A 27,714-nucleotide genomic window follows, 5' to 3' on the forward strand; every position below is an offset into this window, starting at 1 on the left:
TCCCCGCCAGAGCAGGGGTTAGCCTTGCGGGCCCCATGACAATCATGGTTCCCTGTTTGAGGCAATGTTTTTATGGCTGGATGCCCTTCCTGGCGCCAACCCTTAGTCACCTCTTACGATGCGCAGGGATACGATGTACCTATTCTAAACCGGGGTACACACCGGGATCATTCATCCCAGCAAGCTGGTACTCAATTTGCCGACCCCGGAAGGATGACAGGCTGAGTCAACCCCCTGGTGTTAATTCAGCGATCGACCGGGATTCGAACCCAGGGTCCTAGGATCCCAAGCCAGCACCCTAACCGCTAAGCCAACACCAGGCTTATACAGTGGACCTATAAAATGAAGTTAAGCTGGAGACCCATCTTCTAGCATGAGCTAGTGGACCTTTTGGATGAAGTTAAGTTGGGGACCCATGAGAGCAGCTCAAATGAGAATATGGAGAAGACTCATTCATAATTATTATTCTATGAAAGAGTAATCACTAATTATCAATTAATAATTAATAAAGACAAATTGATCATTATTATTCGATAAAAGCAGAAGTTATGCCACGGACGGATGGACGGAGACACGCACGCAAGCACAACTCCATCTCCAACTGCGTCGGGGATGGTCTAATAAATATAATTTAAAGATCTAAATTAGTGCATTAGTGAAAGTGTCTAAATTAGTGAATGTTGTACTTGACAAATATATTGCATGTCTATCTGTGAGCGTCAATGAGGATACAAAATGAAGTAAACTGCACGAAAAAGGATATTTTATAACACACAATTGTTGTTGTTGTGGCTATGGTTGTTTGTGTGCTCCTCCCGTGTCCTTGTAAAGAGTTTCTGTTGTCGTAGACTAGAATAATAAATGTTACCGTTGGAATCGCTACATTGAAGCTCAATCCCAGAAACATGACCTTTTAAATGAGGCAAGTTGGTGATTGAACGAATAATATTTTGTTCCAAGTAAATGGATTATTACCTTTCCAAAGGTGACATTTTTATTATTCTACTAGTAAAAAGCCCATCAAAAATGACGGGTTGAAACCGTTTATTTGACTTGACAAAAGTCAGCCTCGTGAGCGTGTCAAAGTCTGAAACCTCAGCCTAGTGTCAGCAATGCTTATACCTTATTCATTCATTCTTCAGACGTAAATGACCACTCCTTTTACTCTGCGTGTGTTGCACACGTCACATGCAGCGAATTTCATCTCCCTGCGCATTGTATTTATTGGTATTTTAAAAAAAACGCTTCTGTACACCGCTCTCGAGGCTCAGTTTGCAAGCCACCGTCTACAATTCCAATAGAAGAGACATAATTACTCTTTTATGGAAAATGTTTTTTGGAGTTTGTTTTATCGTCAAAAATAGGCCGTAGTGAACACACATTTGTGTTAAAAGATTGGCCTTTAAAACCTCCCCTTATGAAGGGGGACAGACGTCTGTACAAACACACAAACTGACTGTTTTATATGGTAGATAACAGCAGAAACCTTTTAAGAATTGAGTGTTATGGACAGAGAAACTCAGCTCCTTTTATACACAGTTTATACAAAATTTTACACAAGTAATGCAGAGGAGTAGAAGGGTCGAAGGTAATCGAGAAAAGCCAACAGAGCAGCAGCAGTGTGTTTAATATCACGTGTATTTTGAGAGTCTTACAGATACCAGTGCTTGTCTGCTCTCCATACTTCTCCAAGTCAAGGTTAACGCTAGCACGAAAGAACTCCACCTTCGCTTGCAGGCAATGAGAGGTGGCAGCTGCCATGTTCTTCAGTTTGGTGAGGTTACCATTGTGGCGAAGAAGGCTCAGCCTGCAAGCAACAACACACTGGTCCTCATATATATATATATATATATATATTTATACACACCCACACACAATAATGCCATACATGTTAAATTTCAGAGCACAGGACAGGTATTTGATATTGACTGCCATTCAATATGTCATTGCATAATTTGCAAGGATTTGGCGAGTTATCGGGGGCACTCTGGCAAAATTCCTAATTTCTCCCATCTTCAGTCAAACAAACGTCAGGTCTGGCCATCCAGTTGTTGAAGGACTTGGGCAAAAATTCCCCTTTGGACGACCCACACGAAGGTAGAAAGGACGACCCACAAGTAGTAGTAGTTGTTGTTGTTGTTTTCGTATGCAGCCTGTGGCTGCCGGTTGCATAATTTCTCTGGAAGCACGTTTGTGCCACTGATGCAGTGCCCCAATTACCAGTGAGCTGGTACTCAATTTGCTGACCTCTGAAAGACGACAGGCTGAGTCAACCCCCCTGGTGTTAATTCGACAATCGACCGGGATTCTAACTCAGGATCCTAGGATCCCAAGCCAGCACCCTAACCGTTTAACCAACACCAGGGTGGTGGTTGTTGTGGTTGTTGTGGTTGTGGTTGTTGTGGTTGTGGTTGTTGTGGTTGTTGTTGTTGTGGTTGTGGTTGTGGTTGTAGTAGTAGTAGTAGTAGTAGTAGTAGTAGTAGTAGTAACAGCGATAATATCAATCATATCCAACTTTTCTGGGACTGAAACCCAGTAAATTATCGACAAAAACGAGCATAATTACTACAGTGACTACTATAATGGCCATGATTATTCCCACATTAAACGGTTGACTGGGGAAAAGTTTTGACTCGAAGTCTTTGACAGACCGGCCAGCCAGGCCTGCCATTTGACTAAACTTGACAGGAATTTGTAATTTGATCAGGATGCTGGCTATAAGTCACCTACTCTTCACGAAAACACTGTGGGAACTTTATCGTCCACCAACTAATGCCAGCAGAGGTGATGCCGAGTTTCAAGTCCATCCAATGTAAGGCGCACTTTGTGAAACAACACCCCACATGTGAAACACCAAACACCAGGGTCGAGATTCAAACAGGCTACAAAGCTCAAAAGTCAGTGCACATACCTCGCGGCTATCCAAAAAGTGATCATACTACCACCCAAGTTGTACTGATGTGTTCATCAGAGAAAAGCACACTCGCCTTTGAGTTGTCGAGCCTGGGTTCAAATCTCGGCCCAGCTATAAACTGTCATCTTGGTGTTTTGCAGCTAGGGTATTTAATCAATGCGTGCACCGTCCCTCACATGGATTTTAAACTGGGCGTCTGCTGGCATGAGTTGGTGGATGCTGAAGACCCAATGCTGTCCATCATGAAGAGGAAGCGAGCTATCGTCCGCACCCTGAACAAATTTGAAATTCCTGCTCTAACCTTCATGGGACACCGCATCTGTGGCATGGCCATGTCACCAGCAAAATGATGCTATCTGCACCCATGTGCTGCATACCAAAGGAAAGGAGGATCAGAGAAAAGGTCTTGATTCAACTTAATCGGTGGTATATTATTTATTTATTTATGTTCAAGATCAAGGCTCATGGAAGAGCAAGGTATCCGAGTATGAACTGACATTCAGGCAGCCTTACAACTCTTGGACAGGATATGCAAGGGAATGAACTGCGGTGATAAGAGGCACACAGAGAGGAGTGGAGGAAACATTGTAACCTGCAAGTAAAAGGATTGAATTGGGTTACAAAGGGTTAATGGGGGTAATAAAACTTGTGTGCAAGAATGGTTGATGACTGGAAATGGTGGTGCAACGCCTGCTTGAAGCCCTGGAGGGAAGAGTGGATAAAAGAGTAATACATTTGGAAAATACACAAAAATTTGAACCACCCTTGTAAAACTACTTATCACATGAAAAGCAAACAAAAACCAGCAGTCACTTACGGAAAGCAAACAAAAACCTTGTAAAACTACAACTTTCAAATAAAAAGGACTTAGCTTCTTCTTCATTTGTATGCAGCACAAGGGCTGCGTGATAGCATCATGGGCTGAGAGCGCGGATGTGCTGTTGACGCAATGCACTCTGCTGGTTAGAGCAGGAATTTGGAGCAGGCCTCACATTATCCTCAAGCACCCTCTGGTACAATGAAGAATTCATAGTGGATTCTATGATGGTGAGCTTGTCCAGGATGCCGGCAATAGCTCGACAATTCTTCGCGAAGGACACCAGAGGATCTTTAACGTTCACCAGCTAATGCAAGCAAATGGGACGCCCGTTTAACATCCATCCGAGGGACGGCACACAAATTGATGAATCATCCTGAATGTGTATCACCGGGTTCACAGTTTATAGCTGGGTCGAGATTCAACCCCAGGCGAGACAGCTCAGAGATGAGTGTGTGTATCTCTAGCCCATCGTGCCAGCAGACGCTGATTGGCACAAGTTAAACTAGAACGACACACAGTAGAGCGCATACTTCCGCCGTGGGTCAAGATGGAATAGTATGATTTCACAAAAGTTTGAGGGAGTAGTTCAGTGACAACACAAGACAAGACAACACAAGACAAACACTGCACAGATTATATATATATATGTAAAGTTGACTTTTTCAACATATTTCAACATACAGCTATTTGATCTTCATTTCAACAATATTGATAGATAAAGGTATTATAATATAACAAATATCATGAAACATTTACATTTTGTAGTCCATTGTATAATTTAAATAAACATTAATGCAAATTTCGCATGTGGAAAAAGTAAGTACACCCTTGGCTCTAATAGGTGGTATTGCCCCTTTGGCAGAAACAACCTCAAGTAGGCGTTTCTTATAACTGTCTACCAGTCTCTGAAATCGACTGGGAGAAATTTTTGCCCACTCCTCCATGCAGAATTCTTTCAGCTGTGCGATGTTTGAGGGGTTTCTTGCATGCACAGCTCGTTTCAAATCCCCCCACAACATTTCGATGGGATTTAGATCCGGGCTTTGACTTGGCCATTCCAGAACCCTCCATTTCTTTCTTTTCAGCCATTCCTTGTTGGATTTACTGGTATGTTTAGGGTCATTGTCATGTTGCAAGGTCCACCTTCGGTTGAGCTTCAACTTTCCGACAGATGGCCTCACATTATCCTCAAGCACCCTCTGGTACAATGAAGAATTCATAGTGGATTCTATGATGGTGAGCTGCCCAGGCCCTGATGCAGCAAAGCTGCCCCAAACCATAATATTTCCACCACCATGCTTTACAGTTGGTATCAGGTTCTTGTGGTCAAATGCTGTCTTTGGTTTTTGCCAAACATGTCTTCTGGTACTGTGGCCAAATAGCTTGACCTTTGACTCATCTGTCCAGAGCATATTGTTCCAGAAGTGCTGGTCTTTGCCCCGGTCTTCATTGGCAAACTTTAGTCTTGCCCTGATGTTCTTTCTGGACAGCAAAGGTTTCCTCGTGGCACACCTCCCATGTAGATTAAATTTGTGCAGCCTCTTTCTAATGGTAGACTCGTGCACTTTGACATCAACAGTGACAAGAGCTACCTGTAGGTCCCGTGATGACATTCTGGGGTTCTTAGAGACTTCTTTCAGCATCTTGCGGTCTGCTCTCGGTCTGAACTTGCTGGGGCGGCCTGGCCTGAACAAGTTGGAAGTTGTTTGGAATCTTCTCCACTTGTATATGATCTTCCGGACAGTCGAATGATTGATTTCAAATTGTTTGGAGATCTTTTTTAATCCCTTACCAGACTCGTAGGCATCTATAACCTTCTTTCTGAAGGCCTCAAAGAGCTCTTTTGATCTAGGCATGGTGACTCCGCACACTTCAACAACAAAGAGCAAACCAAACTAAATGTCTGAGATTTAAATCAGACAGGTTCCTCCAAGATCCTCTCTAATGATGTTCTAATCATTTGCACCTGAGCTGGAGCACCTGATTCTAATTTTAGGTATTTGAAGTCGTGATAAATGTAGGGGTGTACTTACTTTTTCCACATGCGAAATTTGCATTTATGTTCATTTAAATTATACAATGGACTACAAAATGTAAATGTTTCATGATATTTGTTATATTATATCACCTTTATCTATCAATATTGTTGAAATGAAGATCAAAAAGCTGTATGTTGAAAAAGTCAAAACTTTACATGGGGTGTACTTACTTTTTCACGTGACTGTGTGTATGTGTGTGTGTGTATGTATGTATGTATGTATGCATGCATGCATGTATGTATGTATGTATGCATGTATGTATGTATGTATGTATGTATGTATGTATGTATGTATATATATATATATGTATATATATATATATATATATATATATATATATATATATATATATATATATATATATATATATATATATACATATATATATATATATATATATATATATATATATATATATATATATTACAGTGGAACCTTGACTTACGAGTGCCCCAACTTACGAGTTTTTCGAGATACGAGCCGTCGCTCGGGCGGTTTATTGCTTTGAGATGCGAGGCGAGATCCGAGTTACGAGCTTTCGCCACCCGGTCACGTGGTTATCTTGCCGTTCAAGTACAGTACGTATCTCTGTCGTATAGCGCTGCGTTTTTGTTTTCGCATTTTGGTTATTTCGAGTTTACGCCACCAGGTAGGTTCTGGTCACGTGGTTATCTTGCCGTGCACGTACAGTACGTATCTCTGTCGTATAGCGCTACGTTTTTGTTTTCGCATTTTGGTTATTTCGAGTTTACGCCGCCAGGTAGGTTCTGGTCACGTGGTTATCTTGCCGTTCAAGTACAGTACGTATCTCTGTCGTATAGCGCTGCGTTTTTGTTTTCGCATTTTGGTTATTTCGAGTTTACGCCGCCAGGTAGGTTCTGGTCACGTGGTTATCTTGCCGTTCAAGTACAGTACGTATCTCTGTCGTATAGCGCTGCGTTTTTGTTTTCGCATTTTGGTTATTTCGGAAAATTTCATGTTCATGTCGAACATTTCATGTTCATGTTCATGTTTTCATGTTCATGCCATGCCAGGCCACAACTTGTTCAGAGTGCCGGCGATAGCTCGCCTTCTCTTTGTGGAAAACACGGTGAGATCCTTAACATCCAACAACTAATGGGACGCAAACGGGGCGCCCAGTTTAGCGGTACACACATTGATGAATCACCCTGCCTGTGATTCACCCATGACAGGTTATAGCTGGGTCGGGATTCAAACCCAGGCTGGACAGTTTAGACTTTAGAGTCAAGTGTGCGTACCTCCAGTCCAGGCCATCCTGCCAACTTGTATGCTGCATACAGGTGAAATATAAAGCGCGAGATATTTTTATATATACTGTATATTTTTTTAAAAATTGGTGTGGTTTTTGGGGTGCTGGAACGGATTAATAGCATTTCAATGCATTTCAATGGGGAAATTTGATTTGAGATACGAGCAATTTGAGTTACGAGCTCGGTCACGGAACGGATTAAACTCGTAAGTCAAGGTTCCACTGTATATATATATATATATAGGAGATTAAAAACACCTCACAGCCACAAAAACACGAAACTAAAAACACCTCACAGCCACGAAATTAAAAACACCTCAGCCACGTGATTTAAAAACACCTCACCACCACGTAATTTTACACCTCACCACCACATAATTCAAAATACCTCACCACCACGTGATTCAAAACCACCACCACGTTATTAAAAACACTTCACAACCACGGAAACAAAAGTTTCAGGGAGTAGTTCAGTGACAACAGACACTGCCCAGATATGTAGATATATAGATAAATAAACCTGAAAATCGCAGAGCCAGAATTATTTTTTGGTCTGGGAAGCCCATGCGAGGTTTCTTCTTCTTCAGCCTCTCACAACCCTGGGTGAATATGCGATCTTTTTAATAAAAGTTGGAATTTTGCCAAATCTGTTTTATTCGTTTGTTAATATACCTCAGCCATTGACAAATCTGGAATTATAATTTTATTTGAGGTTCAAATTAACCCGGGACATTGTGTCAAACGATGCCTGCAAATCTGTACATGTGATAAATTAATTAATCGTCCACAGTCGAAGACTCTTCTTCATGCAATAACAACTTCCAGCTTCCAGACCGTACATCGAATCATCTTCAAATTTTGCACACTTGTTACTCTTCATGACTTCTACTACAGTATGAAGTTTGACGTCGATAAATGAAGTGGTTCAAGAGATATAAAAGTTTTTTATTATTTGCGTTTAATTAACGATATCTGCCAAACCACGTGACCTATCGCAAATTCCAAAAGGGCATTTTAGTAGACTGATATGCTGAACAGATTTGTGAAGTTTCCCTCGATTGGATCACAAATGAGGGAGGAGCTCGGTTTTAAATGTTTGTGCTTAAAAACATAATAATTCTGAAACCATGTGATGCATGACGTAATGCTCACTGACTTTTTTGTTCGTCATGGGTATGCGATTCTGCCTGCAAAGTTTGGCCTCGATCTGTTCAGGAGTTTTTGAGAAAATGGGATTTTAGTGTTTTTCACTCAAAACAATATGGCGGCCGAACCACGTGACCTGTGACGTCATAATTACCATTAAAATATTCTGCAGACCGAGTTCTTTCCTCTGGCAAAAATTTGCTCTCAATCGGTCCAATTATTGCAGAGAAAATGTTTTTTAAAAGAAAACAGAAAAAAAAATTCCCCAAAAAAACTTCCTGGATCCGGAATAATTTCCTGAGCTTCACCAAAAACTAATCAATTCTTCCTTATCCCAAGTGCAATCATCCCACCAACTTTCATCCAAATCCGTTCAGAACATTTCCAGATATCTTGTTCACGAACACACACACACACACACACACACACACACACACACACACACACACACACACACACACACACACACACACACACACACACACACACACACACACACGCACACACGCACACACACACACACACGCACGAATGCATTATTCCCTGGCAGTAGTAACTAATTTGTTGAAGAAAGCAGGATATTTTTGGTGTGCATGATATGTGGATTTCTTAATACATTGATCGTTGATAACTGTCTAATATAAAACTACTGAAACTGCAATGTTTGTCCGTAGGTAAAACCAACAGAGTGTGCACACAAGCATGCGACTTGGAACCCACATGGCTGCCCGCTGGCCCTGCTGCAGACGACTGTGGTGCTCTCGCAGGCCACGGATGTGGTGATATGCCTGGCCCCACGCTTTCCGCCGCTGCATATATGTCAGCAACACTTTTGATTCGGCCACTGCATGCCCCACACACGTACTCGATTTAATCGGTGGTAGAGACATTTTGTTTTCTCTGCAAGGTTGTGTTTAAAACACTCCAACAAACATGGCTGCATCAACTCATTCAAGAAGCACTCCTACCATAGTACGAGGACAGTAACCTAAGGGTCACCAAAAGCTCCAGAGGTTGAACTGTCACTAATTACATGTCAAAGTAATACCATAAAAATAGTGTGTGGGGTGGACTTGAGGTGGGGCTCTTGAAACTGCAATTACGACATCTTACATTGGTTGTCCTTTTTTACCTGAAGATAGGCTGTTCATGTGAGAAGTGCAAAACACCTGGTCAATTTGTTTACAGTGCAAAAAGATTGCTGCCCAGACAACCACCAGACTCTAAAATAGCAATTAGTGTAACACAGCAACAAGAAACCTCAAACAATAACAGACCATTTGCTACCCACAGTCCAGGCAGGAATCTGGAATTTGGTCAGGGTTTCAGCCAAAATGATGTGCAAATTTTTTCCTTTAATCTAATATGGCTGCCATACCAGGTGACCTACGATGTCAGAGTTAGCAATAAAATGTTATCCATAGTAAGCGACTCCTATGTATGAAGTTTAGCATCGATCGGACATGCGGTGGTAGAAAAAAACCCATTTTTAAAGCGAAAATATATAGATGTGAACACATACAGACAGACAGGGATGGAGGGGCGTTGCTATAGTTTTACATCCCTTTGGCGTGAGACTAAATATGGGAAAACGAAAACATTTTTCACAGAGACACAGACACACCTTTGTCTCCAACGTTTAATAGACAACTCGCATATAAGACTCCTTGCTTCGCTGACCTTCCTGGGAGTTCCCTGAATACACAGTCTTGGTTTCATGGAAATCTGTTAATCCGTTCTCAAGTTATAGCATGACAAAAAGCAAGACACGACCTTTTATGACACAGATTACCAGAAAAATACATTACAAACATACCGGTTTCCCTTTAGCCCCAATAACCAAATTACATTGAGCATCACTTCTTTGTTCCAGGAAGAAGGTGGAATCACATGCTCTGCAACATAGATATGTCTATTGACATTGCATGAATACACTAAGGCATTGTGGATAATGGTCAAATCAACAGTGTGGTACAGTACTGCATTTTGAGTCACAGCATCATGAGGCAGATTCTCAGACAGGAACATGCAACAATGCGCTGAAAACGATTGAGATGTAACCCCCTACAGTATGTCTGTGCTTACCAATGTATCCAACGAGGTCAGGGACACGAGGTGACCGGATGTGTCCCCCTGGCTCCTGCATACTCTTGTCAAAGAGGTACACCATTGGTGTGTTCCAACCAGTTTGCTGTAAATGAATAACCACATTCAAATAACTCAAGGATTCATTATATAACTGAGGGAAATGTAAAGAAGGCAAGCGAAAGTGAAATCCAAAAATAAATTACCCACATTTGCAAATTTCCAGATATACACATCCAAATCACAAAGGCAATGTAAAATAAATAAACATATATTTAAATCTCACCGCAATATTAATAGTCTATTGCTGCAGAAAACCGCCAAGTTTTCAGCTGCACTGTCAAGATTGGGAAGAACATGAGATGTGGCAGAATAACTAATTGATGAACCAGGTGTTCACTTTGTGCCATCAATGGTCGCGCTCGAGTGCATAAGGTCAATGAGCTACAACATATCCGCATAAAGGAGCTATGTGTCAAGGAGGACCAACTCAAGCTTTTAAAGAATGTGGATCTGGGAACACGACCACAATGTAGAAGTATAGAGCATCACATATGGCAGGTGACCTATCAAAATGGAAAATGGAAGAGGGCCCATATCGCCTAAACCAGATATTCCAGATGTAATGGTTGGCCATGGATGGGAGTTGGGTGATGGCAAGCTAGAGCCACCAGGGTATGTCGGAAATGTTCTGCCACAACAACTCATCGGTATCATGGGCGAACCTGTAGATTCTGAAGATGTGGACTCGGATGACTCGGATGCATAACTGCCAGATATCCCATATCAGTTTGATGGAGAAAGCACCGATGGTGATCAAGATTGACAATATTCACCAATGAATGAACGCTGTGCCCTTTCTTTATATTGAATACATTACCCAGTATATCCTGCTTCATGGTAGCTTCTTCATTTGTTCATGTGCATACATTCTGTCAGGCTAGTTTCACCCTTCATCATATTTGTAATCCTTATGACCATATTGTTATGAATTTGGGTGGAGGAATATATAGAGTCAGATAGATCTGAATAGGTATCATGCTTCGTCTGTCGTGATAGGGAATCTATCTTGTAATAAGTTCTGTGTGTTAGGCCGTTTGTCGGGGTAAGTGTATACCTGTGAACATACAAGGATGTTCGTGTGTTAAATAGTTGTAGGGATTAATATAAGACCCCTGTGTGGTCGACCTGGTGATCAAACCTGTGTCCCTTATGGCAACGCATTCTCATAAAAACACTTAGATATGTCCTTAGTGCATACACTAATCAGTCCACCTCCCTTACAACAATGACCGTGGAAGAAAACGGGCAGGAAGCCAGATCGGTGCACCGCCGCATGGGCCGCAGCCAGCTACATCTCCAGCTAGCCCAGCACGAGCCTCATGGCAGGCTATAGCCATGCCCAGGGAACGGGTGATTGGTTGGAGCGGGAGGCACTCGACAAATGGAAGAAAGCCAGCGAGTGCGAACGTTCTAGAAGACGAGGGTTGCAGCACTGGTTGAAGAAAGAAAGGCCTGACGTCACAGGGCGAGCAGTAAAACTGCCGGCTCGCCGGCATTGCGCGCTCTGCTCTTCTCTGCTGGCCTAGGCTGATTCGTTGCCTTCCTTCCTCCCGCGCTCTCTCTCCGTTCCTGTCTCTCTTTGTGCCTCGTGTTGGAGATCGGCCTCGTGTTGGAGATCGACCTTGTGTTGGAGATCGCTAGCCCTGCGTTGGTGCGGTGTGCGGTGCTTGGTGCGAGGCGTGCCGCTGAACAGACGAGGCCGGGGCGAGCGGGTCGCTCGAGGCATGGTGGCACACAAGCGGGGCCGGACGGAGCCGCGTTGGACAACGGACACACAGACTACAGACAGATAAGCTCGCACCACATTTCACAAGTACACGACGGACGGTTATTTTATTAATTCATTTTCCTTTGTCTCGTATCCGAAGTGTGAGTGGGGACGTCCCAATTTAGAATTAGATTTTATCATCGCGTTTTCCTGTCCCGATCTTTATTTCGAATAAACCCTTGTATTATTTTCCATTTCCTTTTAAACCCGTTCTCGTTTGAGTTAATCACTTTCCAGGTTGAAGACGCTGGTGCGCGCGAGCCGGGAGGTAAGCGCTTCCGCTACTTCCTCTTCATTCTTTCTTCCGTGCTTTTGTAGCCTAATCCGTATTTGATCGTCGCCTCCATTAAGTCCGTTTGGGTCATCCGCGAGCCCTGGTATTAACCGAAGGGATTGCGCGACAACTGTTGTCAAGGAGTGGGATTTGAACCCTGTTATAAATTTGGTGTCAAGGAGTGTGGAGAATTTGGACGAAATTATTTCGTAGTCGGAGGCGATAAATTGGAATAGTTGATCAGTGCGGGGGACACGAATGGCGCGTCAGTAAAAATCTAAATCGGTTCCTGGTAAAAGCCGCGCGGGGAAGCGACCTCTTCTGTACGGATGGAAGAGGTAAGCAATATGGAAGAAAGGAGAATGGACGGTGCTTTGAGCCTTGGAAGTGAGTCGGAGGTAGACGGGGTAGAGAACAGGAGTGGAGCTTTCCCTGCCGTAGAGACGGCCCCCACAGACAACCAGGCCTTAATGAAATGTTTGAGGGAATTAATAAACGAAAAACTGGGAGAATTAAATGATAAAATGGATGCCCAAAGGAATGACATGAATGCATAAAGAAATGAATAACAATATGCGGGAAATGAAAAATGGGTTGGAAAATAAAATGGATGCCCAGAGTGAGCGCAGTGAGCGAATGGGAATTAAAATTGATGAATGTACGAGTAAATTGAGGGAAGGACGAACGAATGGTGCCTATGGGGCCCAAGAGAAGCCAAGGGTGGCAGAATGCGAATCGGACCGGGGGAATTTAAATTTGGAATGGAGGAGTGTACAGCCCATGCAGATATGCACGGGGCTCAGGAGCCATGAATGGCAATTAGATTAAGATTGGAAGGGAATGGGGAGTTTCGAAATTTGGATGGGGAATGCGTACAGGTAGATGTGGAGTGCCAAGAGGTGAATGGAGAATAAATTTTAATGGGGAATGTTTCCCACCTGGTGACCTGGAGGTTTATCGGGGCCGGGTGGATGCCACAACACCCCAACCGGGGATGGATTGGAGTCCTTGCAGCACAAGGGCGGTTGTGCAGTGCAACAGGGGATAACAATAGGGGGGGTCTGAGCAATGGAGCCGGACCGGGTATTTATTGGGGAAGGCCTGTCGGGGCCAGAATTGATGGGGAATGATTACGAGGATGATGTGACCCAGCGGCTGGAGACCTGGGACAGTCCCATGGAGGTAGAGGTTGACCAGTTCCAAAGGAGTTTGGGGGAGGAGGTGAGTCGGTCCGAGGAGGCGGTTGAGGTGACCGAGGGGACACTCACCACAAACACAAATTGGATACAAGAGGCTCCGAAATTGAATGACCTGTTGGGGGAGTGTGTTGGCTCCGGGCTAGATTTGGACGTTGGAGGATCGGGATATAGAGCCTCTGAAGATTTGGTCCCCGTAGGGAATTTGGAACAGCTGCAGGGAGGGGCAGAACAACCTGTAGGGGTTGTTGCCTGCAGCTGCGGTTTGGGACAGGAAATAAAAATTGTTAGAAGGAAAAATAAATTTAGATTAAAATGGGAATTTGATTTGGAGCAGCCTTGGGGGGAGTTGGTCCCTGGGCTGCAGAATGTGGACCAGGAGAGGTCATTGGGGATGGCCTCGGGCAAAAGTTTCCCCTTTGTAAATTTGGGAATGCCAGCCAGCTTGGGGGGCTGTGCTGGCGAGATTTGGACGTGGGGTCCAGCCATGGGTGTCGTGGTATGATCTGATCCCCACGGGGGGGGGGGGGGGGGTCTGGTGGAGTGTGGTGTCCCTTGTCCGTCGGGGCGCAGCCCGAGCTGCTGGCTCGGGCCGGCAGGGTCACCGGACCCTGGTGGGGGTTCAGACCTCCAGGGGGGGGGTCCGAGGTGGTTTCTCAAGCCTGGGATGGCATTTATTGAGGACCACTAGAGGGAGGTGTTGTGGGTCGTGCTTTGGTGGTGGCATCGCGGACGGCCAACTTGGGCCCGATGTGGTGACCACCCGGGCATGCGGCCTGACACCCTCTCCCTGAGACTCTGGGACAGCCAGCATGTGGTGACCTGCCATGCTGTGCTGGTCTATGGACGCGGGTCGAACCGAATGGACAGGGATGGACATAGCCTGCCGGACAACCATTGGGGCATCTGTGGAACGTGATGGTGTGAGAGTGACCTTCCACAGATGTTCTGTTATGATTTATGGACTCTCGGTTTGGGAAGAGCCATGGGAATGTGATCGGGAATGTGATCGGGAATGTGTAACATGCCGAGCATATGGGCTATGCTCGGCTGGCATGTGTATGGCAAAGCATCTTTCTTTGGTGAGGTTAGGAAAATGTGAAAAATGTTTGGCATGGGTAATCTGAGGATTAGATGCAAATTTAAGGGTGAATTTTGAAATGTCATGGTGGATACTGACAGCAGTTTTTTTTTTTTTTTTTTTTTTTGTATACAAGATCGAGGCTTGTGAAAGAGCTAACATTAATCACACAAAAAGACAAACCGACACACAAAACACAAAAAACAAGGGGAGCGGTAGACAAGATGGGGAGAGAGGGGGAAGGACACAAAAGAGAGGGGGAAGGACACAAACACAACATTTGAGAGCAGGGACATCGGGAGGACTTGGGGGGAGGTGGGAGAGGATTAAAACATATGAACACTGCAAGGACTCTGGGGTGAATTACCGGGGGTAGAAAAGATCAAGGTTTTCGATGGGGGAAGATAAGAGATGGTGGTGAACAGCTGTTTTAAAGACCTGGAGGGAGGAGTGGGATTGAAGGGAGTGGGGGAGTTTGTTCCAGAGGCGGGAGAAAAGGGGAATGAAAGAGTGAAGGTGAGCAGAGAGCCTAGACTTTGGCAGTTTAACCAGAAGAGGGTTGCAGGCAGATCTTGTGCGACCTGAAGGAATATTGGGGGGACAGAGCACAGAGAGAGCTGGGGGAGCAAGGCCGGAGAGGAGTCGGTAGAAGACAGAAAGACCACCAACCTGCCTGCGGTGAGTGAGTGAAAGGCCCTCGGCGTTGACTACATCGCAGGAGATTCCAATGATTCTGAAAGCTTTGGCCTCAACAGCGTGAAGCCGAGCAAGGTGTGAGGCAGGAGCACCAGCCCAGAGGGGGGAACAGTATTCCATTGAGCTGCGGATGAAAGCCTTGTATGTGGTGAGGAGCTCAGGTGTGCCAAGGAAGGACTTCGCACGACGGAGGATGCCCAGTCGGCGACTGGCTTTGGAGGCCAGCTTGGAAATGTGGTTTTCCCAAGAAAGATCATGGCAGATAGTGAGACCCAAAAGCTTGAGCGACAGAACTTCTTGGAGAGGATTGTTGAGAAAGTAGATGGGAGGGTTGTCCAGTCGGTCCTTTCGGAGAGACATTGTAAGAGTGTGAGATTTGTCAGGATTGAAAGACATGTTCCACTTGTTTGACCAGTCTGTGATTTTGTCCAGGTCTGCAGAGAGTGAGGAGGCTGCAGACTGCCGATCTGAGGGATGAGGAATGGAGCGACAGAGAGTAGAGTCGTCAGCAAAGAGGTGGGTCCCTTGTCACCATTATTGATCCAGGTGTGCAGATCAAAGTGTTGAAGGCTGTGATAAAATTGATAGGGTAGCAGGACACAGCTTTCAACTGGTTGCGGGGGCGATTGCGCCAATATTTGGGACGTGGGGTCATGGGGATGGAGTTGGGGGTCTGGAGGTCAACGTGGTACTCTGGGTGTCCGATGTGTGTGGACCATGTCTTGTGGGTGGGTCTCCTGGTGGAGCATGGCTGTTGACTGGACCTTGGTGTGGTCAAGTGTGGGTGGGCACTGGGGGCTGCAGTTCTGTGGACTGGGGGACGAGGGCGGCACAGGTGACGTGAGGGGAATGCCACGCACTGCGACCGTCTTCCCCAGGGCCGAGGTTGTGCGTGCGGTAGTGTTTGTTGGCAGCAGGTGCTCACCACATTGGCCAGCTGGGGCTGGTGCAGCCGTGTTCCTCGCAGGGGGACCGAAGGATGGATGGTGGGTCCCACCCTTATCGACACTCATGGGCCATGTTGGCTGTTCGACTGCTCAGCTTGTCCCGATGACCCTTGCATGGTAGAGGTGCAGAGCTATCGTAGCCACAGGTAGTTGTTTAGAACAGTTCACCGTTGGATGCGGATCCACATACCTGCCAGTATAGTGAGGACAAAAAGTTAAATTTGGTGAAAATTTGGTAGGCCCAATGATAAATTTTGCGATTTTATGGGTGGATGGCACTTTGGACCTGACCAACCGGTAATTACCTGCACATCAAGGTGGAGATGAGGCCTTGATGGTTACTGTCCCAGGCTTCAGGACTTGCTTGTTAAATTGGGGACATGTAATTTGGAGTTGGGGGCGGGTGAGAGTGATGACATGGCCGGTGAGGGGGGGATGGAATGTGTGCCACAGAGTCTTGTGGGTGGCGTTTGTTTATGTGTAGAGGTGATGTGTTTCTATGTGGTCGTGGAGAATGGAAACCGAGAGTGAGTGGTGATTATTGTGCTTTTGAGATGTATTGATTTAAATGTGAACGGGGATTTCACACAATGGCAGGCCATGGCACATCTTTTTGTAACATCTGCTCTTGCAATATGTGTTGGAGAATTGAATGGCAGCGGGGGAGGAAATGTGTTTTGGGATTTTGTGGGTGGGGAAGGTGTGTGTGTGTCCGCAGGTACAGATCAAGCTCTGAGGAGCGATGCCTGCGGCCCCCCTCTGCGGCAATTACCCCTGGCAGCCAGTGGTATCTGGAAATTGGAGCTCGTCGGTGGAGGGTCTGTTTGGGCGCCTTTGGGTAAGGGAGACTCCCGGCGACCCGTGTAGCTGCGCTGAAGCAGGCCACGGGGCCTGGTGTGTGGGGACCCTCACCGGCAGGGTAACGGCGGAAAGGGCTGTTTGGCTGTCACGGGGCCAAGAGGTAAAGGGGGGGGAGGGGCAATGAACTTGAGTCAAGTGACTTGTTTTTGGGACTGCGGGCACCACAGCCTGAAGTGCCCCCACCATCTTACTTGTGCGGTACCTCCCCGCTGCCTAGTTGAGAGAAATGCACACCACGAATGAGATCTATGCCATGGTCCTGCAGGGGGGGTGAAATATGTGCTCTATTGATTTTTGTGTCGTAATGATTTATGGAATGTGAATGAGTGGTTAAGGGGTTGTGTTGAATGAATGTGGGCGAAATCCACAGAGCCATGTCACTTACCTATAACACCAGGACAGGGCCCGTGGAAATTTAGGGGTGCATTGGGATGGCCCCACAGGTAAGGTTGCGTCTTGTGGCATCCACCGGGGGATGCGGTCTTCAGGAAGGGGTCTGTACAAATGTTTAATAGAGTTTCAAATTTTTGGATTTTTGGTTAAGGTTAAGGGTGGTGGTTAAGTTCGGTTTGAATGTTGTTTGTTTCCTCCCACCACAAGAACGACGAATCAAAATGATTGTACATATTTGCATGATTGGTAAGGGGATTAGCATGTTAAGGAGAATAGGTAAGTAGCTCCAGCTCACTTCCCACAGCCCTCCTGATTTATTCAATAGGTTAATTAAGTGTGAGACAGGAAGTGTAAAGACTGGAATGGTAGCGCCTGCAGTGAACCTTGCAGGAGCTATGGTTCCGGGGGGGGGGGGGGGGGGGGGGGGCCTGTGTTATGAATTTGGGTGGAGGAATATATAGGGTCAGGTAGATCTGAATAGGTATCATGCTTCATTTGTCGCGATAGGGAATCTACCCTGTAATAAGTTCTGTGTGTTTGGCGGTTTGTCGGGATAAGTGTATACCTGTGAACATACGAGGATGTTCGTGTGTTAAATAGTTGGAGGGATTAATATAAGACCCCTGTGTGTTAGACCTGGTGATCAAACCTGTGTCCCTTATGGCAACGCATTCTCATATAAACACTTAGATAGGTCCTTAGTGCAGACATTAATTAGTTCCCCGCCCTTACAACAATGACCGTGGAAGAAAACGGGCAGGAAGCCAGATCGGGGCACCGCCGCATGGGCCGCAGCCAGCCACACCACTAGCTGGTCTAGCACGAGCCTCGTGGCAGGCTATAGCCATGCCCAGGGAACGGGTGATTGGTTGGAGCGGGAGGCACTCGACAAATGGAAGAAAGCCAGCGAGTGCGAACGTTCTAGAAGACTAGGGTCGCAGCGCTGGTTAGAGAAAGAAAGGCCTGATGTCACAGGGCGAGCAGTAAAACTGCCGGCTCGCCGGCATTGCGCGCTCTGCTCTTCTCTGCTGGCCTGGGCTGATTCATTGCCTTCCTTCTTCCCGCGCTCTCTCCGTTCCTGTCTCTCTTTGTGCCTCGTGTTGGAGATCGGCCTCGTGTTGGAGATTGGCCTCGCGTGGAGATCGCTAGCCCTGCGTTGGTGCGGTGCTTGGAGCGAGGCGTGCCGCTGAACAGACGAGGCCGGGGCGAGCGGGTCGCTCGAGGCGTGGTGGTGCACGAGCGGGGCCGGACGGAGCCGCGTTGGACGACGGACACACAGACTACAGACAGATAAGCTCGCACCACATTTCACAAGTACACGACGGACGGTTATTTTATTAATTCATTTTCCTTTGTCTCGTATCCGAAGTGTGAGTGGGGACGTCCCAATTTAGAATTAGATTCTATCATCGCGTTTCCCTGTCCCGATCTTTATTTCGAATAAACCCATGTATTATTTTCCATTTCCTTTTAAACCCGTTCTCGTTTGAGTTAATCACTTTCCAGGTTGAAGACGCTGGCGCGCACGAGCCGGGAGGTAAGTGCTTCCGCTTCTTCCTCTTCATTCTTTCTCCCGTGCTTTTATAGCCTAATCCGTATTTGATCGGCGCCTTCATTAAGTCCGTTTTGGTCATCCGCGAGCCCTGGTATTAACCGAAGGGATCGAGCGACAATATGTTATATCACAGAAGCATAAAATATTGAATTGGTGCATGAGTTGTAGATGTATTGAATCCCATTAATGTATGTGGCTTTGCCTTCTTCTATTAACGAGTGCCATAACCCTGTCAGTTTATGTCATAAAGTCATAGTTGTGGTATCAAATGAATAAAGTCTCACATATTTCTTCAAACAAAAGTAAATGTAGAAATTTTATCATTTTTGTGACGCACCAGATATGTACGTGGGGTGCTGGCATATGTAGTCAAATAACTCAAATGAAATATTTCTGCAACATGATAATATTAATTTTAGAAGAACCAGCAGAAGCTAAGCTTTCATTTGGTAACTCATTTGCATGTATTCTGCTGTAATGATCGCACAAATTAGTATGAAACATTGAAATTGAGTGTGACGCGAATCGTCCACGGTCGCATTTTGAGGTTATGTCGAAATGAATGATCGTTTAAAGGCCATTTTCCCGCTAGAGCGGGGGTTAGCCTTGCGGGCCCCATGACAATCATGGTTCCCTGTTTGAGGCAATGTTTTTATGGCCGGATGCCCTTCCTGACGCCAACCCTTGGTCGTCTCTTACGATGCGCAGGGATACGGTGTACCTATTCTAAACCGGGGTACACACCCGGATCATTCATCCCAGCAAGCTGGTACTCAATTTGCCGACCTCGGAAGGATGACAGGCTGAGTCAACCCCCCTGGCGTTAATTCAGCGATCGACCGGGATTCGAACCCAGGATCCTAGGATCCCAAGCCGGCACCCTAACCGCTAAGCCAACACCAGGTTGAGGTTATCTCTAAATATTGAGCCAAAATGAGAAGTTGGTCCCAGCTTATACAATGTTAACATTTGATTTCATGTTCAGGATACTCTAGGAGTCGAGGGCATCAGAAAAAGGGGCAACACCACTCACCTGGTAGAATAAAGCAGTATACTACACAGACTAATGGTATTTTAAACAGTATCACAGTATTTTAAACCAGTTTCAATGGTTACTAAAAGACAGGGCTGCATATAGAACCATACTAACATAATCATAAGATTTAAAACAAAAAAACGACAAAATACCTATTTTGGGGAGCAAACCAATCCCCCCGCCCCGACCCTGCCCCTACTCCCCCCCGCCCCGACCCTGCCCCTACTCTCCCACCCCCACCCTGCCCCTACTCTCGTAGACCTCCTTCGACCCCGATTTCTCTAATGCCTTGAACAAACATTGGTACATCACGGGTGATGAAAGTTGCGATCAAGTTTCATCAAAATTGTGTGTGTAGTTTTGGAAAAGAGAGGCAATACCTATTTTAGGGGGTCAAACCTCCCACATGTCCCCTTAGACCCTGTTTTCAAATGCCGTGAACAAACTTTGGTACATCATGGGTGATGAAGGTTGTGGTCAAGTTTAATCAGAATTGCCTGTGTAGTTTCTGAGAAGAAAGCAAATACCTATTTTGGGGGCAACCCCTCTCCACCCCCCGCAGGGCCCGATTTTATTAATGCTGTTAAGAACTTTGGTACATAACTGGTGGTGACGGTTGTGGTCAAGTTTCATCGAAATAGTGTGTATTTTCATATTTTGGCGGTCAAACCTGGAGCCACTTTGACCCCCACTAGACCCCCTTAGACCTCGATTTTTTTTAATGCCATGAACGAACTTGAGTTGTAGCATACCAAATATTGTGCCAAGCTTGGTCGCAATTCCATCAGCGGTTTCGGGGAAGAAGTTGCTAGTGTTTACGGACCATGTTCCTGGTGAGCTAAATATAGTGTCAGAGGATGTGCAGGGAGGGGGGGGGGGGGTATACTTTTCAAAAGGATTAGAATATTTTTCCATTTTGACCCCTATTTGACCTCATTTGACCCCTACCAAAAACTGCCAGAACTTTGAAGAGGGCAGCCCAAGCCAAATTTGTTCAGTACCCTTCAGGCATGTCAAAAACACTTTCAAACCTTTGTTCCAGAGATTTGGTCATGGGACATTAGTACTGATCCCCTACTACATGGGGAGTTGATGACATATGCGAAGTTTAATTTTTTTTTCAATCGCTGAGCAATTTCGCAGAAAATGTCCAATTAGTTTCCTTTAATCCAATATGACTGCCATACCATGTGAGCTATGACATCGGAGTTAGCAATAACATTTATAATCGAACTAGAATGACTGCACTGTGGTCACAAACTGCGACAAAATCCAATAATGGGCCGATTGGGAAAAATGCATTTAAAGCACTCTGAAAAGATGGACAGCGCAATTGTGAAACACATTTAATGTGCTATTAGATAATTAACTCGACACCTCTCATCCATGTCACACTCCGCCACGGTTATACAGAGAATGAGCTGATTTACACGGTCACGGATTGTTTAACCCCAATATCGGGTCCATTTTTTGAGGGAGGCAATACTATGCGTGCTGATGGGCTTGATTAAACCTTACTAATCATTTTTATTTGACATCGATTCGATTTTTCGGGGTACCTCATTGTAACACTCAACCCTAAAAAAAAGCCAATGGAAATCTGATGCAACAAACCCTGGCAGTGTACAATCAGCAGAGGCCTATCGGTCTAATGTCTTAGGCCCACCAGAAAACCAAGATGGCAGCCATATTATTTTGGCTGGATGCCATGGTGGGTGGAGGCAAGTGACAAATGTGGGTGTGGTCAGGCAGCTGTCAATCAATAGGTGCACATTTCAAAAATCGACCCCCAACAAGAACCACAACAACAACAGCAACAACAACCACACAGAGCTCATAGTAGATCTGCGACATAAAAAATGAGTGCAGGTGTATTGGACCAGGGTATTTTTTTTTTTTTTTTTTTTTTTTTGTATACAGAGTCGAGGCTCGTGAAAGTGGCTACCTTGTGCCAAAGAAAGAGAGGCTCACAAATGAAGGTGGCTCACAGTGTACGATAACAAATTGTTAGAAAAGGAAAAGAGTAACAGAGAAAAGAAGAAAAAAAAAGTAAAGAAACAGGTGTACCCTATCTATATGAGGGGAGACAAAGAGCTCACACTAACAGTGATAAAGAAGAAAAGATTTGCAACTAGTTTATGGACATGCAGCTAAAATTTGACAAATTTTAAGTTAATGATCTCACCTCCAGCAAGTAGGAGCCTATGGAGCGGCGAGGGTCCAATGCAATGCCTGTGTCCAACAACAGGTCTTGCTGTGCAAGTGGGATGTGTGCATCCCTCTCCAAGCGGAGATGAAGAGCCTCCAGGCTTTCCTCGGCTCGTACTGGGTAAGCAAGAATATCGCCTGACACCATGTTGAGTACATGCAGAGTCTTGGGCATTCATTGAAGGGTGGGGGCGAGGGGTTAAATGGAAGAAGGTGGATGAGAGAAAGGAAAACATGAAATGAAGAAGAGTAGCACTCGGTAGAGCGCATACCTCGACCAGGCTGAAAAGTATACGATTTGTATGCCACTGATAGGACGGATCGGGATCTGAACCAAAATCTAATCCGTTTGTTTTTGTCACCTTCCCAACACAACCTCGTTATGATTTGTTTCCATCGCAAGTTGAGCTGACCTCTTCTAGCCTCTCCAGTTAGCCTTCTTTGTATTTAAAAAAAATATCTCCCTGCTCTTTTATCGTTTTCCCAGTTGAGTATACATTTGTCCATCATATACGTAGGTATTCTTTGCTTTATATTTTTCTTTTATCTTTTTTGCAATTGTTGGGGCTGTATTTGTTACCGTTTCAGTTTCATGTGTGACATCTTCCATTCACACCTGTTTTTGGGGAAAAAATTGGGGTTAAGGATACCCTTTCTGACTTGCTGGCTTCATGTTCACATACAAATTGGATTCGGTTGTTTGTTAAACCTTTCACATACTCATCCAATCCGACAGTTGTCATTCCGTGCACAACATTTTGTGGATTGTGACGACTGAAGAGTTTCCTTGTTTTGATACCTAGTTCACTGATTTCCGATTGTGGCAAGTTTATTATTCCACAACTGTATTGGAACACTGGTACTGTCGGACCCCGGCATTCACGGGGTATACGCTCCTGGAAAATGCTGCGAATGTCGAATCCGCGAATGTGGGTGCATCGTTTCAATGTGAAAAGGGGCGATAGGTTCCAAATTTGCGGGAAATATCACGAATGTCGAGGAAAAATCCCACAATTGTCAAGGAAAATTCCACAAAAGTTGAGGAAAATCCACAAATGTCTGAGCATTGTTTCAATGGGGATAAGGGGCAGAGCTAATTGGACTAATAAATGTGGTGGAATATTTTCATTGTGTAACTCGCAGGGCATAAAGTGTTATGCAGCAGGTGGTAGTTGCGGTGAAGCGTTTTCATTGTGTAACATCTCAGATGACTTGCTGTTGACATTGCTGTTGTTGACTGCTATCTCCACAAGTGGGTGGGCTTCAGGAGATGGAATAGAGAACGAACGACCTGATATCAAAGTAGCCACCGTGTGTGTGTGTGTGTGTGTGTGTGTGTGTGTGTGTGTGTAATTTTTTACCACTTGAGCTTATCATCTTTATTATGAGAATATGGAGAAGACTAATTAATAATTTGGTCAAAATGTCAAAGCGTAAATTCCCAGTGAGTACAAATAGGCCTTATTAGTCTGTCCGCCGCTGTGCAGCGTGAGGCGGCTGGGTTTTGTAATCGCGTCTGTTTTTTATTCTGCCCGCTTGCATTTTGAAATGCTTTCTCGTTTACCATTTGAGCTTTTTATTTTGAGAATATGGAGAAAAAAAACTGATATATTTTGCATTTTTTTAGCTGTTGTTTTCATGAAGTTTCGTTTGAGTACAAAGCGGATGGGCTTTGCATTTTGAGATGCTTTCTAGTTCGGACTTAGAATGCTTTTTATTTTGTGTGCCCAATCCCTCATTATATTCTAAATGATTTATATAATGGAATATACTATATCGCTCTTTTTAAGTTTAAATATAACATTTTGGCTTGTAATTGTGGGAAAGGGGGATCTGGCAGCCCTTGAAGTTGTTTCAGGGCTGGATCTATGGCCCTCTGATTCGTTTAGTTTGCCCACAACTGCCGTAGGGGGTTAAATAAACAATACAAGGAAGACGTCGTGCAGAGACCTTTTATTTGACCTTTTCTCCACGCATGGCTGGCGGACTTCCTCTCTAGTCGCAGTCAACGTGTGGCCCTGAATGGGTTTCTCTCATCTCCTCTTCCTGTTCAGGCTGGAGTTCCACAAGGCAGTGTTCTGGGCCCTGTGCTTTTTCTGGTCTTCATCAACGATCTCTCCGACTCTCTGGAAAATCCTCTCTATCTCTTTGCTGATGACTCCACTCTCTGCCGCTCCATTCCTCATCCCTCAGATCGGCAGTCTGCAGTCTCCTCACTCTCTGCAGACCTGGACAATATCACAGACTGGGCAAACAAGTGGAACATATCTTTCAATCCTGACAAATCTCACACTCTTACGATGTCTCTCCGAAAAGACCGACTGGACAACCCTCCCATCCACTTTCTGAATAATCCTCTCCAAGAAGTTCTGTCACTCAAGCTTTTGGGTCTCACTATCTGCCATGATCTTTCCTGGGAAAACCACATTTCCAAGCTGGCCTCCAAAGCCAGTCACCAACTGGGCATCCTCCGTCGTGCGAAGTCCTTCCTTGGCACACCTGACCTCCTCACCACATACAAGGCTTTCATCCATAGCTCAATCGAGTACTGCTCTCCCCTCTGGGCTGGTGCTCCTGCCTCACACCTAGCTCGTCTTCATGCTGTTGAAACCAAAGCGTTCAGAATCATTGGAATCTCCCGCGATGAAGTTATCTCCGAGGGCCTTTCACTTACTCACCGCAGGCAGATTGGTGGTCTTTCCGTCTTCCACCGACTCCTCTCTGGCCTTGCTCCCCCAGCTCTCTCTGGGCTCTGTCCCCCAAATATTCCTACAGGTCGCACAAGATCTGCCTGCAACCCTCTTATGGTTAAACTGCCAAAATCAAGACTCTCTGCTCACCTTCACTCCTTCATTCCTCTTTTCTCCCGCCTCTGGAACAAACTCCCTCACTCTCTTCAATCCCACTCCTCCCTCCAGGTCTTTAAAACAGCTGTTCACCACCATCTCTTATCTTCCCCCATCCATAACCTTGATCTTTTCTACCCCCGCTAATTTCACCCCAAATCCACTTTTTTGAAATACCAACTTCTTTCCTGGAAGTGCTTGGTGTCCTTGTGTTTTATACTTCTCCAAACCCCCTTCCCCTTCCCACGCCTCCTCCCCCCAAGCCCTCTCCATCCCACAGATCTCCCGATGTCCCTGCTCTCAAATGTTGTGTTTGTGTGCTTCCCCTTCTCTCCCCATCTTGTCTACTGCTCCCTCTTTTTATATATTTTGTTTGTTAGTTTGATTTTTTTTTTGTGATAAATGTTAGCTCTTTCACAAGCCTCGATTCTGTATACAAAAAAAAAGAAAAAAAAAAAGAGAAATGTCCTTGCAAAATCCAACCCTAACCCCCAAAAAACGTTGCCATGGAGACAAATTGTCCATTTCATCAAGATTAAAATTGACAATCAATCATAGCTCAGGTCAACCAGATGAAAATGGATTTTCAGATGAAAATTGATGATTTTAGAAGTTTGACCATGAGTTGACCTTTGACTTTTGCCCTCAAAATCAATAGGCTTCTCAGTTGTGACTACCTCTAGAACTTGCTAAAGCTTCATGATGATTAGTTTAGAATTGTGGCCTGTAGGCGATTGACATACAAACAGACAGACAGAATAAAATAATGAACAAGACCAACCAAAACATCGTACTTGAAAAATCCTCGAATTTGCAAGTAATAAGACAACTGTCCAGCAATTACAGATGGTCCATGAACCACACACATATTTACTGTACAAAACAGAAGAGGTGAATTGCGGTGCTTGGGTAAAATTCCTAACCTTGCTGCGAAGGATTGTGTCAAGGATTAGGAAGCCATTGGGTCGGCCTGTTTCGGTGTCAATTCCTCCTCCACGTTCAGAAGGGTTCCAGCACAGCACAAGCTGCAACCAGTGTTCCAAGTGGCCTGTTAACACCCTTCAATCCAAATCAAAAACAAGTCAATTCAACATCCCTTATTAAAATGGAGGAAACATGTATGGTTATGTACAGTCTTGGCCAAAAATATTGGCACCCTTGCACTTTTTTCAAACAACTCATAATTTTCTCGAAAAATAAGTTGAAGTTGACAAAAGTGTTTGGTCTCCACAATTCTTTATTTCACTGTTAATATTACAGAACCTTTGTTTTTGATTCAGAACTTAATATATCCTGGCTAGCAGACTTCCTTTCTGGTCGCAGTCAACGTATGGCCCTCAAAGGAATTCTCTCATCTCCCCTTCCTGTTCAGGCTGGAGTTCCTCAAGGCAGTATTCTGGGCCCTGTGCTTTTTCTGGTCTTCATTAATGATCTCTCCGACTTTCTGGAAAATCCTCTCTATTTCTTTGCTGATGACTCCACTCTCTGCGGCTCTATATCTCAACCCTCAAATCGGCAGGCAGCAGCCTCTTCACTCTCTGCAGACCTGGACAAAATCACAGACTGGTCAAACAAGTGCAACATGACTTTCAATCCAGACAAATCTTACACTCTTACTATCTCTCCAAAAAGACTGACTGGACAACCCTCCCATCTACTTTCTCAACAATCCTCTCCAAGAAGTTCTGTCACTCAAGCTTTTGGATCTCACTATCTGCCATGATCTTTCCTGGGAAAACCACATTTCCAAGCTGGCCTTCAAAGCCAGTCGACGACTGTGCATCCTCCGTCGTGCGAAGTCCTTTCTGGGCACTTCTGAGCCCCTCACCACAGACAAAGCTTTCATCCACAGCTTGATGGAATACTGCTCTCCCCTCTGGGCTGGTGCTCCTGCCTCACACCTAGCTCGACTTCATGCTGTTGAAACAAAAGCTTTCAGAATCATTGTAATCTCCCGCAATGAAGCTGATTCTGAGGCCTTTCACTCGCTCACCACAGGCAGGTTGGTGGTCTTTCTGTCTTCCATCGACTCCTCTCTGGCCTAGCTCCCCCAGCTCTGTCTGGGCTCTGTCCCCCTAATATTCCTGCAGGTCACACAAGATCTGCCAGCAACCGTCTTCTGGTGAAACTGGCAAAATCAAGACTCTCTGCTCACCTTCACTCTTTCATTCCTCTTTTCTCCCGCCTCTGGAGCAAACTCCCTCAATCTCTTCAATCCCACTCCTCCCTCCAGGTCTTTAAAACAGCTGTTCACCACCATCTCTTATCTTCCCCCATCCAAAACCTTGATCTTTTCTACCCCCGTTAAAACACCCCAAATCCGCCTCTTTCAATCCCCAACTTCTTTCCTGAAATTCCTAGAAGTGTTCATTTGCTTTATACCATGTACCCCTCCCTCCTCCCTCCAGCCCTCCCCCTTCCACAGATTTACCGACGTCCCTGTTCTCTTCTGTTGTTGTACTTATGTGCTTCCCTCTCTCGCCCCCTCTTGTCTCCGGCCCCTTTTATTGCATGTT

General features: G+C 45.2%; 1 protein-coding gene across 1 annotated transcript in view; it reads right to left on the reverse strand.

Moving 5' to 3' along the window:
• The window catches only part of LOC137432947 (inhibitor of nuclear factor kappa-B kinase subunit alpha), an 82,946-nt gene that overhangs the window by 22,910 nt on the left and 32,322 nt on the right, over window positions 1–27,714 (reverse strand). The window contains exons 10-14 of the mRNA XM_068125284.2: window positions 26,122–26,257; window positions 22,330–22,518; window positions 10,275–10,380; window positions 8,910–9,033; window positions 1,656–1,807 (exon numbers count right to left, since the gene is read on the reverse strand). Coding sequence (XP_067981385.1) covers window positions 1,656–1,807; window positions 8,910–9,033; window positions 10,275–10,380; window positions 22,330–22,518; window positions 26,122–26,257 — 707 coding nt within the window. The remainder of the gene's footprint in view (window positions 1–1,655; window positions 1,808–8,909; window positions 9,034–10,274; window positions 10,381–22,329; window positions 22,519–26,121; window positions 26,258–27,714) is intronic.

Source organism: Myxine glutinosa, chromosome 8 (assembly GCF_964187855.1).
Source record: "Myxine glutinosa chromosome 8, kmMyxGlut1.1, whole genome shotgun sequence".
Taxonomy (NCBI): Eukaryota; Metazoa; Chordata; class Myxini; order Myxiniformes; family Myxinidae; genus Myxine; species Myxine glutinosa.